The 13,678-nt window shown below is 46.6% G+C and overlaps 1 protein-coding gene across 1 annotated transcript in view; it reads left to right on the top strand.

Moving 5' to 3' along the window:
• The window catches only part of PCCB (propionyl-CoA carboxylase subunit beta), an 892,977-nt gene that overhangs the window by 101,023 nt on the left and 778,276 nt on the right, over positions 1 to 13,678 (top strand). Inside the window, exon 2 of the mRNA XM_033959104.1 lies at positions 6,333 to 6,452. Within this exon, the coding sequence (XP_033814995.1) occupies positions 6,333 to 6,452 (120 nt within the window). The remainder of the gene's footprint in view (positions 1 to 6,332; positions 6,453 to 13,678) is intronic.

Genomic DNA, 13,678 nt, shown 5'->3' with positions numbered 1-13,678 from the left:
TCATCATTCTCTTCCTTCCATCCACTGTCTGCCCTCTCTCTGCCTCTTCCATATGGCAACTGCTCTCTTTCTATGCCTCTTCCAGAAATTGTCTGCCTCTCCCTTCCATCTCTCCCACTACCCCTCCATTGGTGTGGCATCCATCTTTTTCCCTTCCCTCCTCCAAAGGTCTGGCATTTCTCTCCTCTCCTTCCCTTCCCTCTACCACACCCCCATGATCTGGCATTTCACTCTTTCCTCTCCCTTCCCCCCACTTCCATCAGCATCTGCCCCCTTTTTTTCCCTCCAACCTAATTGCATCCAGTATCCCTTCCCCTTATGTCTCTCTCCTCTTTTTCTGCACACCAATTCCATCAGCAACTGCCCCCTTTCTTTCCCTCCAATCCAATTCCATCCAGTATCCTTCCCCTTATGTCTCTCTTCCCTTTCCTTGCACACCAATTCCATCAGCATCTGCCCCTTTCTCTCCTTCCACCACCCTTCCATACCATCCTTCTCACAATCCTTCCACATCACCCTGCCCCTTTCTCTCCCTCCACCACCCTTCCATACTATCCTTCTCACAATCCTTCCACATCACCCTGCCCCTTTCTCTCCCTCCACCACCCTTCCATACCATCCTTCCTACCATCCTTCCATGCTCCTTTCTCTCTCCCCCTCCAAACATTGCAGCTGCCGCTCTGCCCTCTGAGCTCCTTTGCAAAAGGCAGCCCGAAAGCAGAATTACAACAGCTGATGGCAACGAGCCCCCCCCGCATCAATATACATAGTAACATAGTAGATGACGGCAGATAAAGACCCGAATGGTCCATCCAGTCTGCCCAACCTGATTCAATTTAAATTTTTTATTTTATTTTATTTTTTTTCTTCTTAGCTATTTCTGGGTGAGAATCCAAAGCTTTACCCGGTACTATGCTTGGGTTCCAACTGCCGAAATCTCTGTTAAGACTTACTCCAGCCCATCTACACCCTCCCAGCCATTGAAGCCCTCCCCTGCCCATCCTCCACCAAACGGCCATACACAGACACAGACCGTACAAGTCTGCCCAGTAACTGGCCTAGTTCAATATTTAATATTATTTTCTGATTCTAAATCTTCTGTGTTCATCCCACGCTTCTTTGAACTCAGTCACAGTTTTACTCTCCACCACCTCTCTCGGGAGCGCATTCCAGGCATCCACCACCCTCTCCGTAAAGTAGAATTTCCTAACATTGCCCCTGAATCTACCACCCCTCAACCTCAAATTATGTCCTCTGGTTTTACCATTTTCCTTTCTCTGGAAAAGATTTTGTTCTACATTAATACCCTTTAAGTATTTGAACGTCTGAATCATATCTCCCCTGTCTCTCCTTTCCTCTAGGGTATACATATTCAGGGCTTCCAGTCTCTCCTCATATGTCTTCTGGCGCAAGCCTCCTATCATTTTCGTCGCCCTCCTCTGGACCGCCTCAAGTCTTCTTACGTCTTTCGCCAGATTAAATGCGGCCGGTTCTGTTACAGGAAGGTCCCGCGATGACTGCTTCTGCCGGTCCATCCCCCTCCGACGTCACTTCTTCCTAAGCAAGTAAGTGACATCGAAGGGGGATAGACCGGCAGACGCAGTCATCGCGAGACCTTCCTGTAACAGAGCCGGCCTTGTTGCCATTGAGGGTGAGCAGAGTTTTGGTTCTACCCTGCTCATAGGTGCACTGAAATGATAGTAACTGTACAAATATTTTGGATAAAATACTAAAATTTAACAGACATCCTGTTTCAAGGCATGTATTTGTACAATGGAGGAAACAAGTCAGAGAGTGTAAATGCAACTTCCCTGACTTAAAGCCCTCAAAATTCCGTTCTGCTAGGTTCACTTAAATGTACCTAATACATGACGACATTTTTCTGCCTGCATATAATTGGTCAAGAATACGTGATACCATATAAGGCGCTTGCATGCATATTGGAGGAGTGTCTGTCCCCCTCACACAAGAATTCTTAAAAGTTACATTTTAATACTAGCTTATCTAATAAAGAAAAGGTACAGAAGAAACCAGGAAAAAGTATTACAATATAATATACTTACAGAGGAAAAATTATCCATACACACAGCTTTAAATCATTTCTCCTTAAAAGTCAATCTACTGCTCCCATGTTACTGACTCATTTAAGAGCATGCACTGAAAATCCTGTGTCTCAGTGAAAGAAAAGGGGAGTGGCCAATCCATTTCCAGAAACCCTACATTTTCCTATATGTATCCTCCAGTACAATTTTGAGAGGTAATTATATTTCAATCTGAACCCTTGAATATGAAAGTTCCTACATTAATAGTTTACTAAAATTTAATTCTTCATATATGCATTTTCTAACTTTACCCTGCAAAAAAGGAGAGGAATGTAATCTCTGTAGTAAGAAGAAAAGTCCATCTCTGTAGCAACCAGGTCAAAAGCCAAACCTTTCTGCTACAGGTCTCTGGAGACCAGACTGGGCACTAGTGCTTCCTGATTCAGGGAAAAAAATTTCAATTCGATTCAGCCTATTGAATTGATTTTTCTATTTGATTCGATTTGATTTGATTTTCCTGCCCAATTAGGTGTTTTTTTCCAAACATCCTGGTGGGTTTATTTTATAGCCTCTTCACCCCCTTTGCCATCTCCTACCCACACTGGTCCTGTGGTATAAACAAAATAAACAAGACTTTTCCTCTCTCTATTAAATCCTAGCTCACGTTTGCGGTCCAACACCATCTCTGGAAGGATACACATTTCAAATCTGACATATTGTAATCACAAAACAGAAAATAAAATTATTTTTCCTACCTTTTGTTGTCTGGTCATTTTTTAAATCTTGTTGGTCCCATGTTGGTCTGGTTGTCTTCTGATCAGGCTCTCCTTCTTTCTCTGTGCTAACCATCCATCTTCCATCTCTGTCCTCACCTTCTGTTTCCCTTTCCTCCCCCAGAGGTCTAGCATCTTTCCTTTTTTTTCATTTCCATCCCCCCCGCAGCAGCATGGATGGACCTCACCATCCACAGATCTACCATCTCTCCTTTTCTCATTTACCCTTTCATCCAGCATCTCTCTTCTGTGTCCCTGTTCCTATGCTCCCTCCATGCCCAGCATTTTATCTCTCCCCATATCCAGCTTCTTCTTTTCTCTTACTTACCTCCTGTATCCCTTTCCCCAGGTACAGGCTTTCTCCTACTATCGCTCCTGCCATCCTGCACCTTGCCCACCTACTTTGGAGCAGTATCTGTCCCTCTTGTACCCTTCCCCTTGTGGTCTTGCATTTCTCTCTCCATTAGTCCAGCACCTCTCCTCTGCTTTCCTCCCCCTCTTTTTGGTTTGGTCTCTCTCTTCTCTTCACTTCACCCCAGGTCTGGCATCTCCCCTCCCCTCTCTTACTCCTTCCTCCTCCTCCCTCTGCACAGGCCTGTTTCCCCACTGCCAAAGGAACTCTTCCTCCTCCTCCCTCTGCACAGGCCTGCCTCCCTGCCACGAAGGCACTTTCTCTCTTCCTCCCTGCGCGAAGGCCTGCTCCCTCCACGAAGGCCTGCTCCCCCTGCCGCAAAGGCACATTTTCTCCTCCTCCCTGCCGCGAAGGCCTGCTCCTGCTGCAAATAATAATAATAATAACAGCTTATATACCGCAATACCGTGAAGTTCTATGCGGTTTACAAAAGATTAAGCAAAGGTACAAATTGACTGACTTAAAGAGGGGAAGAAGAAAGAGAAGCAATTAGACAGGAAATTCATTGTTGAGGAGAATAGTGGATCAAAAGAACAGTAGGTCGCTATTGAGAGGAAAGAGATAAGTGGATCAGTTGTCAAGATGTTTTAGGAACAGGTGTGTTTTTAGACGTTTCCTAAATACCTCATAAGTAGAGGGCGAAAGTAATTGTTCTAGGTCTTTACCCCATGATGCTGCTTGGTGTGAGAGAAGGAATTTCAGTTTTTTCAGTTTTTTCAGTTTGCAACCTCTCACTGGGGGGGAAGGCCTGCTCCTCCCCCCCGGCCGCAAACGAACGCCTGCTTCCTCCCCCTGCTGCAAATGTACATTTTCTCCTTCCCCCGGCCGGGAACAAACGCTGCTCCCCCTGTAAGCCTGCACCTTCCCCGCTTTTACCTCCTTAACGCTAATAGGGCAGTCTGCAGACTCGCTGGTGTTATAGCGATCCCTCAGCTGCCTGTGGTCCTTAGTGGCACGTTCTCTCTGCTGCAATCCTGCCCCTGACGTCAAAGCAGGGGCAGGATCACGGCAGAGAGAACATGCCGCTGAGGACCACGGGCAGCTGCAGGGATTGCTATAATACCCGTGAGTCTGCAGACTGCCCTATTAGCCTAAAGGAGATAAGAGCGGGGAAGCTGGGGAAGGCAAGAGCAGGCAAGCTGGGCGAGGCCTTTCTGACCAACCCTCCCCCCTCAAGCAGGAGCAGCAGTGGATGGCCAGCAAGAGGCAACGCTGCAGCTCCTGCTTTAGGAAGGCACGGGGGAAGGTTCGGCCATTGAATCGGGAGGCTGATTTTTTTAAAAAATTGAATCAATTCAAATTGATTCACCTGATTCGAATCGGTGAATCGATTCGAATCGTGAATCAGGCAGCACTACTGGGCACACATTGAAACAATGGAACTTCATAAAACTAAGCTACAGCCTGGGTGTATCTTCTCTGGTCTTCAACAGAGCTTATATATTAATTCTAGTGACCTGAGAGAAGGCCTACTCCTGTTTCCAGTGACCTCAGCACAAAACACATATTTAGATCAATATATTATCCCATATTTGTCTTATCTGGTTTGTGTTCTGGCTTATCCAATTGTAATTTTATATAGCCATTTATAAACCCTTCTCCTCTGCCCTTGGATTAGGTCCTTATCTTATAAAATAAAACCCTGACTAGTAAATCCAGAGCAATGGGAGGAAAATATAATGGCTATTTTATTTTTAATGCTTGCCCATTCTACCACATATCTGTCCATTTTTAATAGGCTGCCACGCCCAGGTTCAAAAGGGCCTCATCAAGAGGTGATGCCAGAGGGGCCATTGCTGTTTAAAAAAAAAAATGGCAAGATGAGTCGTCCTTCAGCGGGCCCCTCCTCACAGTTTCAAGCCCTAGGCACGTGCCTACTGGGCCTATTCATTAATTCGGCCTTGGGACTAAGGTCTTTTCTCAACTCTATATAACATTTTGAGAAATACAAACCCAAACATCTGTGATATCTTCTAGATAGAACAATTGCCTGTGTCATTATGAATGGATTAATGAAATTCATTTACCAAAAAATATAAACATTTTATGAATATGCAGCATCATGCTACATAATTAAAAACTAATCCCTATTTCATGATGAATAACCTTTGGACTATAATATATCTTAAATAGACAATAATGTTTAGATAGATTTTTCTTCAAAAAAGCATTTTATTAAAAAATCCAATTAAAAAAAATCAGATTAATTTTTAAAATCATTAATTTTATACACCCCTCACAACAGAATAGAATAGAAGACATTCAACACCCCCTCCCCAAATCTCTGAAAGTATCTCTATCTCCCTTCCCAAATCTCTAACCGTATAATTCTTCCTCTCAGATAATTCACCTCCTCACATCTCCTACATCCTCCCCCCCAGCCCCAAACCAAAATGCCAATTATAAACAGCTAACATAGAAGTATTTACACATCCAGATCATTCAAAACTGGGAGAGTATCAATGAAAGGTGTCCATTGTTTAAGAAACCTCTTTTTGATGCAATGTCCTCGGAATGTCACAGAAAGTTTCTCCGTACATAATCTGATTCTTCCAATTTACCAATGTTGGAGGGGTCAAGTGAATTCACTGCTGTAATATGCAATGTTTAGTAATTAGGGCTAGTGTTACCAGATGTTTGGATTTCCCCGGACATGCCTCTTTTTCGAGAACATGTCCAGGGGTCTGGACGGCTTTTCAAAACCCGGCATTTTATCTGGGTTTTGAAAAGCTTCCTTGAAATCGCGTCGGGCAGGAGAGCCTGATGAGAGCAGGCCCGATGAGAGCAGGCAACGGGGCACGGGGCTAGGGCGGGATGGGGGCAGGACTGGGGCATAATGGGTTGGGGATGGGTGGAACTGGGTGTGCCTGGGGGCATGCCTAGGGTGTCTGGATTTTACTAAAGTAAAATCTGGTAACCCTAATTAGGGCAGCCTTATGTAGAAAAATAGTAGACACTTTAGTACCTTCAGTTATAGAAGTCATATTGTCTAGTTAACAGATGTATGAAGTTGGTGTTCAGAGTCTGATACATTCCACCAAGATGAACTCACACTGCATACTCCTGCTTTGTAATTACTGTCTGATAGTTTCTGTTGTAATCTAGGGGAAGCTGACAGCCAGGGAGCGTGTGCTGTTGCTGCTGGATTCTGACAGCTTTATGGAGTATGACATGTTTGTGGAGCATCGATGCACAGATTTTGGGATGAATGCTGACAACAATAAGGTATGTACAATTCTAGATTCTCAGACCTGAATATCCTTCTTGAAGTGGGTATGGTGGATAGGGGGGTAGAAAGAGAGTTAGGGCAGCAGCTGTCATGGATCTGCCCAGCCCACTCAACTGGCATGTTTCACCACTTAGAATTACTCACTGCATTGACTTCTATGTGTAGCCCTGGGTAATAGTATGCACTGTATGAGGAGGAAAATGGGTGCATCTTATTTCCCATATCTGCAAAGTGGAGTTAAAATTATTAGTGCTGTATTCTGCAGCCTGGAAGGAGGAGGGGCATCCCTCATCTCTGGAGCTACATGGGTTTGGCAGTTTTGTGTAAGACAATAGGTTATGATTAATATGACCATTTATTTTTTCATCAAAATGGGACATCTATTAATTGGAGGGGGAGAAGGAAAGGGGGCTGCTTTGGGGGGAGGGGTTTGCTGGGGGCAGACAGCAATCATGCTTTGCTCTGGGAGGGGGGAAATAGAAGGGGGCCACGGAGAGACAGGCAGGCATGGCGCAGCAGAGAAATACAGGCAGGCAGGGGGCCAGGGAGAGAGAGACAGAGAGATAGATAGAAAGAAAGACAGAGAGATGGGGCCAGGGAGAAACACAGAAAGATTGACAGACAGGGGCCAGAGAGACAGAAAGAAAGACAGACAGACAGCGTCCAAGGAGAGAGAGACAAAGAAAGACAGACAGACAGACAGCCAGCAGCCAAGGAGAGAGAGACAAAGAAAAAAAGACAGACAGCGGCCAAGGAGAGAGAGACAAAGAAAAAAAGACAGCCAGCGGCCAAGGAGAGAGAGAGAAAAAAACAACAACCAAAAACCAGACAGACTGCGGCCAAGGAGAGAGAAAGACGAAGAAAAAAAGACAGACAGCGGCCAAGGAGAGAGAGAGAGAGAAAGAAAGACAGACAGACGGGGGCCAGGGAGAGACACAGACAGTAAGAATGACAGACAGATAGGGGGCCAGAGAGACAGACAGAAAGAAAGACAGACAGTCAGTGGCCAAGGAGAGAGAGACAAAGAAAAAAAAGACAGGCAGCGGCCAAGGAGAGAGAGAGAGAGAAAGAAAGACAGACAGACAGGGGGCCGGGGAGAGAGACAGAGAGAAAGAATGACAGACAGACAGGGGGCCAGAGAGACAGAAAGAAAGACAGACAGCCAGCGGCCAAGGAGAGAGAGAGAAAGGAAAAAAAAAAACCCCAGACCGACAGACAGCGACCAAGGAGAGAGAGACAAAGAAAAAAGACAGACAGAAAGAGACAGAGGCAGGGAGAGACACAGAAAGAAAGACAGACAGCCAGAGACAGGGGCAGGGGGAGAGACAGAAAGAAAGACAGACAGACATATATTCTAGCACCCGTTAATGTAACGGGCTTAAACACTAGTTGAAAATAAAATCATTTTTCCTACCTTTGCTGTCTGGTGATTTCATGAGTCTCTGGTTGCGTTTCCTTCTGACTGTGCATCCTTTCTTTCTTTATTTCTTTCTGCACTCAGGCCCAATAATTGTCCCTTTCTATTCCCTCCCTCCTTCCTTCCTAAGTCCTTAGTACCCCCAGTGCCTCCTTCCTATGTCCTTAGTGCCCCCAGTGCCTCCTTCCCATGTCCTTAGTGCCCCCAGTGCCTCCTTCCCATGTCTTTAGTGCCCCCAGTTCCTCCTTCCCATGTCTTTAGTGCCCCCAGTTCCTCCTTCCCATGTCTTTAGTGCCCCCAGTTCCTCCTTCCCATGTCCTTAGTGCCCCCAGTGCCTCCTTCCCATGTCCTTAGTGCCCCCAGTGCCTCCTTCCCATGTCTTAGTGCTCCTTCCCATGTCCTTAGTGCCCCCAGTGCCTCCTTCCCATGTCCTTAGTGCCCCCAGTGCCTCCTTCCCATGTCTTAGTGCTCCTTCCCATGTCCTTAGTACCTCCAGTGCCTTCTTCCCATGTCCTTAGTGCCCCCAGTGCCTCCTTCCCATGTCCTTAGTGCCTCCAGTGCCTCCTTTCCATGTCATTAGTGCCCCTCCCTATGTCCTTAGTGCCCCCAGTGCCTCTTCCCATGTCCTTAGTGCTCCTTCCCATGTCCTTAGTGCCCCCAGTGCCCCTTCCCATGTCCTTAGTGCCCCCAGTGCCTCCTTCCTATATCCTTAGTGCCCTCAGTAACTCGTTCCTATGTCCTTAGTGCCCCTCCCTTGCCAAAGCCAGCCTTCCTGCCTCCCTCTTATTGTCTTCCAGCCTTTGTCCCACCCTCTCCTCCGAAGCCAGCCAGCCAGCCCTCCCTCCCTGCCGCGCCGAATATGAGAAAGCTCAGCAACCAACAGCCTGTCTGCCTCCCTTCGAAGCCTACCCGATTCTTCTGCTCCCCCCTCCATAGGGTGGAGGAGAGAGGAAGGGAGAGATGGTACAGAGGTAGAAAGTGATGAGGGAGAAATTCTGTTTCCCTAGCAACAGCAGCAGATGAATCCAGAGACCAATGGGATAGCACACATCTACCAGCAGGCGGAGATAGAGAAACTGATTAACAAGTGGTTCCATTGGCTGGCACTCCTCCTGTATCTCCAGTATTCTCTATCTCCCAGCAGGAAATGGTCGCTATTCAACTAGCTCCTGAATTCTGGCTGTGACTAGAATTTTATTTTCTCCTGTTGAGGTTTCTCTTCAGTGAGCTTGCCATTCTGTTTCTCCTGTTGAGATTTTCTCTTCAGTGAGACAGGGGTGTCCAGCTGAACGGTGCCGGCTTTAGGGGTTACACCTGGCCCCCCCCCCAGGTCCCTGCCTCACCCTCCCTCCATTGCTAGAGGGTCTGACTGGGTCTAAATTTTTTTCTTCTTTCCCTTTTCTGTAAAAAAAAAAAGAGACCACAGTTTCTACATTCTGCTCTGTTAGTGCTGCTCATCCAGCTCTAACTGGCTTCAACCGGCCCTAACAACAAGCTGTTTTTTACTGCCAGTTGAACTTCAGGTTCTGTTTGGGAGTCTTAGTAATGTGGGTTCGGTCAACGTATGTTTAAGGAATGGCTATTTTATTGAGGCTAAGTTTTATGACTAGAAATCCGTGGAGGGAGCCTGGACTTCCCGCCCTTTGCATGCATGTACTTGGTTTCCTTGTTGGTTACAGCACGGCAGTAGCGGTGCGATTTCATGCTCGCACTTGTTCTCATTGTTGGGTTTCAGTGCAGCAGTAGTAGTCCTGTTTATTCTGAGGCTCTCTTTCAGCGGTGTTGTGCAGCTGATTGTGCAGGTGCCGGTTTATAGCAGCGCGCATGAGATGGGACATGTTTTTTTCCGGTGCTGTGGGCCGTTCTTCTGGTTATTCCCCGAGTCTGATTTTCTTTCTATGCAAGCTGTGGCAGGGTAAATTTTGCGGGGCTTGAATCCGACTATGTTTCTAGGAGCGTTGATACAGTGGACACATGTCAGCGAGAATCAGGCTTGCGCTTGGGTCTCTGGCAATGGCGGGAGAGCTGCAGCGTTCTGGTAGTTTGTTTCCAGCTGACTTTGGTCAGGGTATGCCGGGGCTTCTCTCCTTTCCGGTTCAGACAAATTGTATGTGTTTCACCAGCTTTGGGACAAGCTTGGGAAGATTTATATGTCTATGTCTGTGTTCCTGCTGTACTCCCTTGAAGGAAGCTGCTTGTATAATCGGACTCTGGGGTTAGTACTCAAGGGGTTTACCAGAGAGACTCTGACCTGTGCTAGGTCACCCAGTCTCGTTTTGTCTCCGGACTGGGGCGACATACGGCAACTCACGGCACGGTGAGATCAGCAGTAAGATAGTGCCCTGTATTTCACACAGGTATCTCATTGTCTCTCTTGGGGTCCCTGCAGATTGAGCCTTTGTCTGTTGGTAACTGTCCTTATTTGGTCCTCTGTGCTGAGTTGCATGTGTCTAGTAGTGGCACAGGATATATATGCCTAAAGGTAGTACAAACAGTTTCCAAGTTCGGGCTGTCTCTATGGGCATAATGACACTGCGCATCTTCCTGCGGCCAGGACTCTCTTTCTCTATTTCTGAGGGGGCCTAGACTTCAGATTTCCATGTTTATCACGCTGGTTTCTCCTGTCGCCATTTTCTCATGGCACATGCTAGACGGGCCCCCCCCCCCCGACCAGACAGGAAGGGCTGTACAGCTCCTTTTAACCAGGAGCCAGTTACCTATTCTATCAAACCCGCGGAGGATCACGCGCTATGTGGCTGTTAGCCTCATCCCTGAAGCTCTCATTAGTGATGTGAGCTTTGTCTGATGCCTGTAAGGATGCTGTTGTTTTCCATGGGGCGGTAGATGCAGCATCTTGATTGAGTCTAGTACGTATTCACTTTAAAGGACATACGTATTTCGCTCATGTTGCATGGAGTTAGTACTGTTTTCATGGTTACAGTATATTCCTCTTTACATTGTGAAACTTGATTTTTCCTAAGAGAATCTTCTTGCAGATCCTACAGTTCTCATCCTGCCATTCCCTGACCTTCTGCACTTCATTCTGAGGGGATCTTGACTTCTTCCAATGACTCTTCAGGCTTTCTCATGAGGGAGAAGACGCTATAATGTCAGGTCAGGGAGCTGTGAGGATTTTTCAGGATGCTTGCAACTTTGCATCCTCCTCAGGTTTCCAGTTCGTTCTTGGAGTCTCTATGTTTTGTGTTTCCCTTTTCAGTGTTACTGGTCTTCAGGGCAGTTCTTGTAGTTCTTCAGGAACTAAGGGACGTTGTTCCACTTACTGCATGGTGCCCAAGACGGGGGGCATTGGGCTGGCTGGATCCCATTCTGCTGAATTAGTTTCTCAGGGTTACACATTTCTGCAGAAATACTGGGAGAATATTTACATTTTCCCTATGGACTTCGAATCGGCACTAGGTTTGCTTGCTTCTCTTTGAGCAGCGCTTTCGGTTTTGGCACATGCCATTTCACCTACCCAAGGCTTCAAGAACATTTTAGAAAATGTGGGCAGTGGTACCGTTTTGGCGCTACAAGGTGATTCACCTAATTTCTTCTTGACTGACTGCTTGATTCGGACGTCTTCCAGTCGAGCCATTTGACTGACACGAAAAGGGTGGTTCCTTTTCCTCAGTTCTTTGGACGTGAATCTTCGAATTTGCACAGCGCTCTTTTCTCCTGTACTATTTATAGGTATATCGGGGAGATGTTTTTATTCATATAGGAGAGAACTGTGTTTCTTCCCAGAGACTAGGGCAATGGGTCACAGTCTCTGGTTTGCATTCCTCTTTGGTCACCATGACCCAGAGTATGGAATTCTGTACAGGTTATAGGATCCATGTTGCTGACTCCACTGGGAACTTCGGCTTGCTTTCCCATTATAACGCTACAGCAGTCGCTTTTGTTCTGGTGGTTCCCGGTATCTCAGAGCTCCAATTATTTGGTAGGCTCCTCATGCATCGCTCTGTATGATTTGGTGGCTCAGCGAGATTTCTCTTTTCAAAGGCATGCCTCGGTCTTTGCTGGACTAGCTCATGGCCACCAAACATCCAGGGCTGTCGGGTTGGGGGGCTTGGTGCCTTCCATCCTCAGCTCCAGGAGTCTGGTCTTAAGAGGCGACTCAGTACTTGTTCATTCTTCTACTCTTGAGCATGGTCAGGCTACCTTTCTGGAGCTTCAGACCATTCTTCCAGAATGCCGCTGAGAGTCCTTTCAGTCAGTATTATGATGGGGGTATTTCTCTACAGCTTGGGCAGTAGGTGATGTACTCAGTTGCCAGATACAGTTGTTGATCTTCTTCAATGGGTGGACCCTCATCTTCCTCTTCTATTGGCAGATCATTTTAAGAGTCAGGAAAAGAGTTTGGATAGACTTTCTCTCCGCGAAATCTGAGCATGGCCCATTTATTGTATGTTACAGTGTACAGCACTGTGTACACTCTAGAAAGTGTAAACGTTAGTAATAGTGAAATCTTCTACATCCTGGATATTGGGAATTTTGGCTCAGGCATTCCAGCTCTTTTTATGGACGTGAGATCTCCTGGAACTAGACCTCATGGCCTCGTCTCACAATTCAATGCTTCCTAGCTTCTTCGGCGGGCACAATGAGTGGGAGTTAGAGGGGGTAACAGTGTGGCTTCTTTCTCACCTCTGGTTTCTTTTTATCAGTGTTTTCCCCTGGCTGATGATGGCTTAGATTTGCCATCTCAAGCTCGCTTTCCGGGCACAGTATTTGTAGAATCTCTGGCTTGGCTGCGCCATCCTTGCTATGCGGATCTGATGAGTCTTTCGACAGCCGGACTAAGTAGTTTCCTGGTATCTCCGGATTTGCTCACCTAGGGTCCGATCAACATGGATATTCGTAATACTTTGGTATTACGACCTTGCTTTTGAGAAGTCATGTCTGACGTGTAAGGGTTATGTGAAGCAGGTTGTTTCTTCTCTTATCCAGGTGCTACAGACGTCTTCACCTGTGGCTTCTTCCTTTTGGAGGTTTTTCCTTTCTTGGATACTTCTCAACATTTGCACCCTTCCAGAGTTCCTCTTTGGCACAGGTGTATTGGCGAGGGCTTAGCGTTCAATTTCCTTCAGCTTCAAGTGCCATTCTTAGCTAGTTACAAGGGCTAGGTATATTGCTCTTCGCTTACTTCTCAGCTTCATGTAATTCAGTTCCTAAACAGAGTATGGTATATTTGTACACCTCTTAGAAAGCCCTGTCCAGAGTACAATCTTCAGGTACTTCTTCGCAGTTTACCGAAGGCTTCATTTGCTCCTTGTGCCGTTGAACATGGGGTTTCTTGTGGCCATGGCTTCGGCTCTGCAGTTTTCCGAGTTGCAGGCCTTGTTCAGCGGGGATTCCTATTTCTGATTTCCAAAATCTGGAGTATCAGTTCGGATGGTACCACAATTCTTTCTAAGGAGGTGTCATCCTTTCTTTTATGACACGCTCACTTTTCCTTCCTTCTTCCTGGGAGGAGAAATGGGGAGACGTGCTTTTATTCACTGCATTTTTTTGAAAGTGCGTAGCGTTCTCCGCGAGCAAGGTTTCTAATGACTTTTAGTTGTTTAGATCACCTTTTTGTATTCTTCAAGGGACGCCTCAAACATATTGCGGCGTCCAAAGCCTCCATCGCTCGATGGGTCCAGGAGGACATTCTTTATGCCTGCTTGATGGCAGGGAAGCGGTTGGCGAAAGAACTTCATGACCATTCCATCAGAATGATGGCTACTTCTTGGACTCGGTCCAGAGATTTTTTCCTTGGAGGAGTTTTGTCTCGCGGCTACTTGGTCTTCCGAGAGTGCTTTCTCT

The sequence above is a fragment of the Geotrypetes seraphini genome, chromosome 9 (genome assembly GCF_902459505.1).
Source record: "Geotrypetes seraphini chromosome 9, aGeoSer1.1, whole genome shotgun sequence".
Taxonomy (NCBI): domain Eukaryota; kingdom Metazoa; phylum Chordata; class Amphibia; order Gymnophiona; family Dermophiidae; genus Geotrypetes; species Geotrypetes seraphini.
Note: the sequence above shows the minus strand (reverse complement) of the source record. Positions and strands in the feature narration are given on the sequence as shown.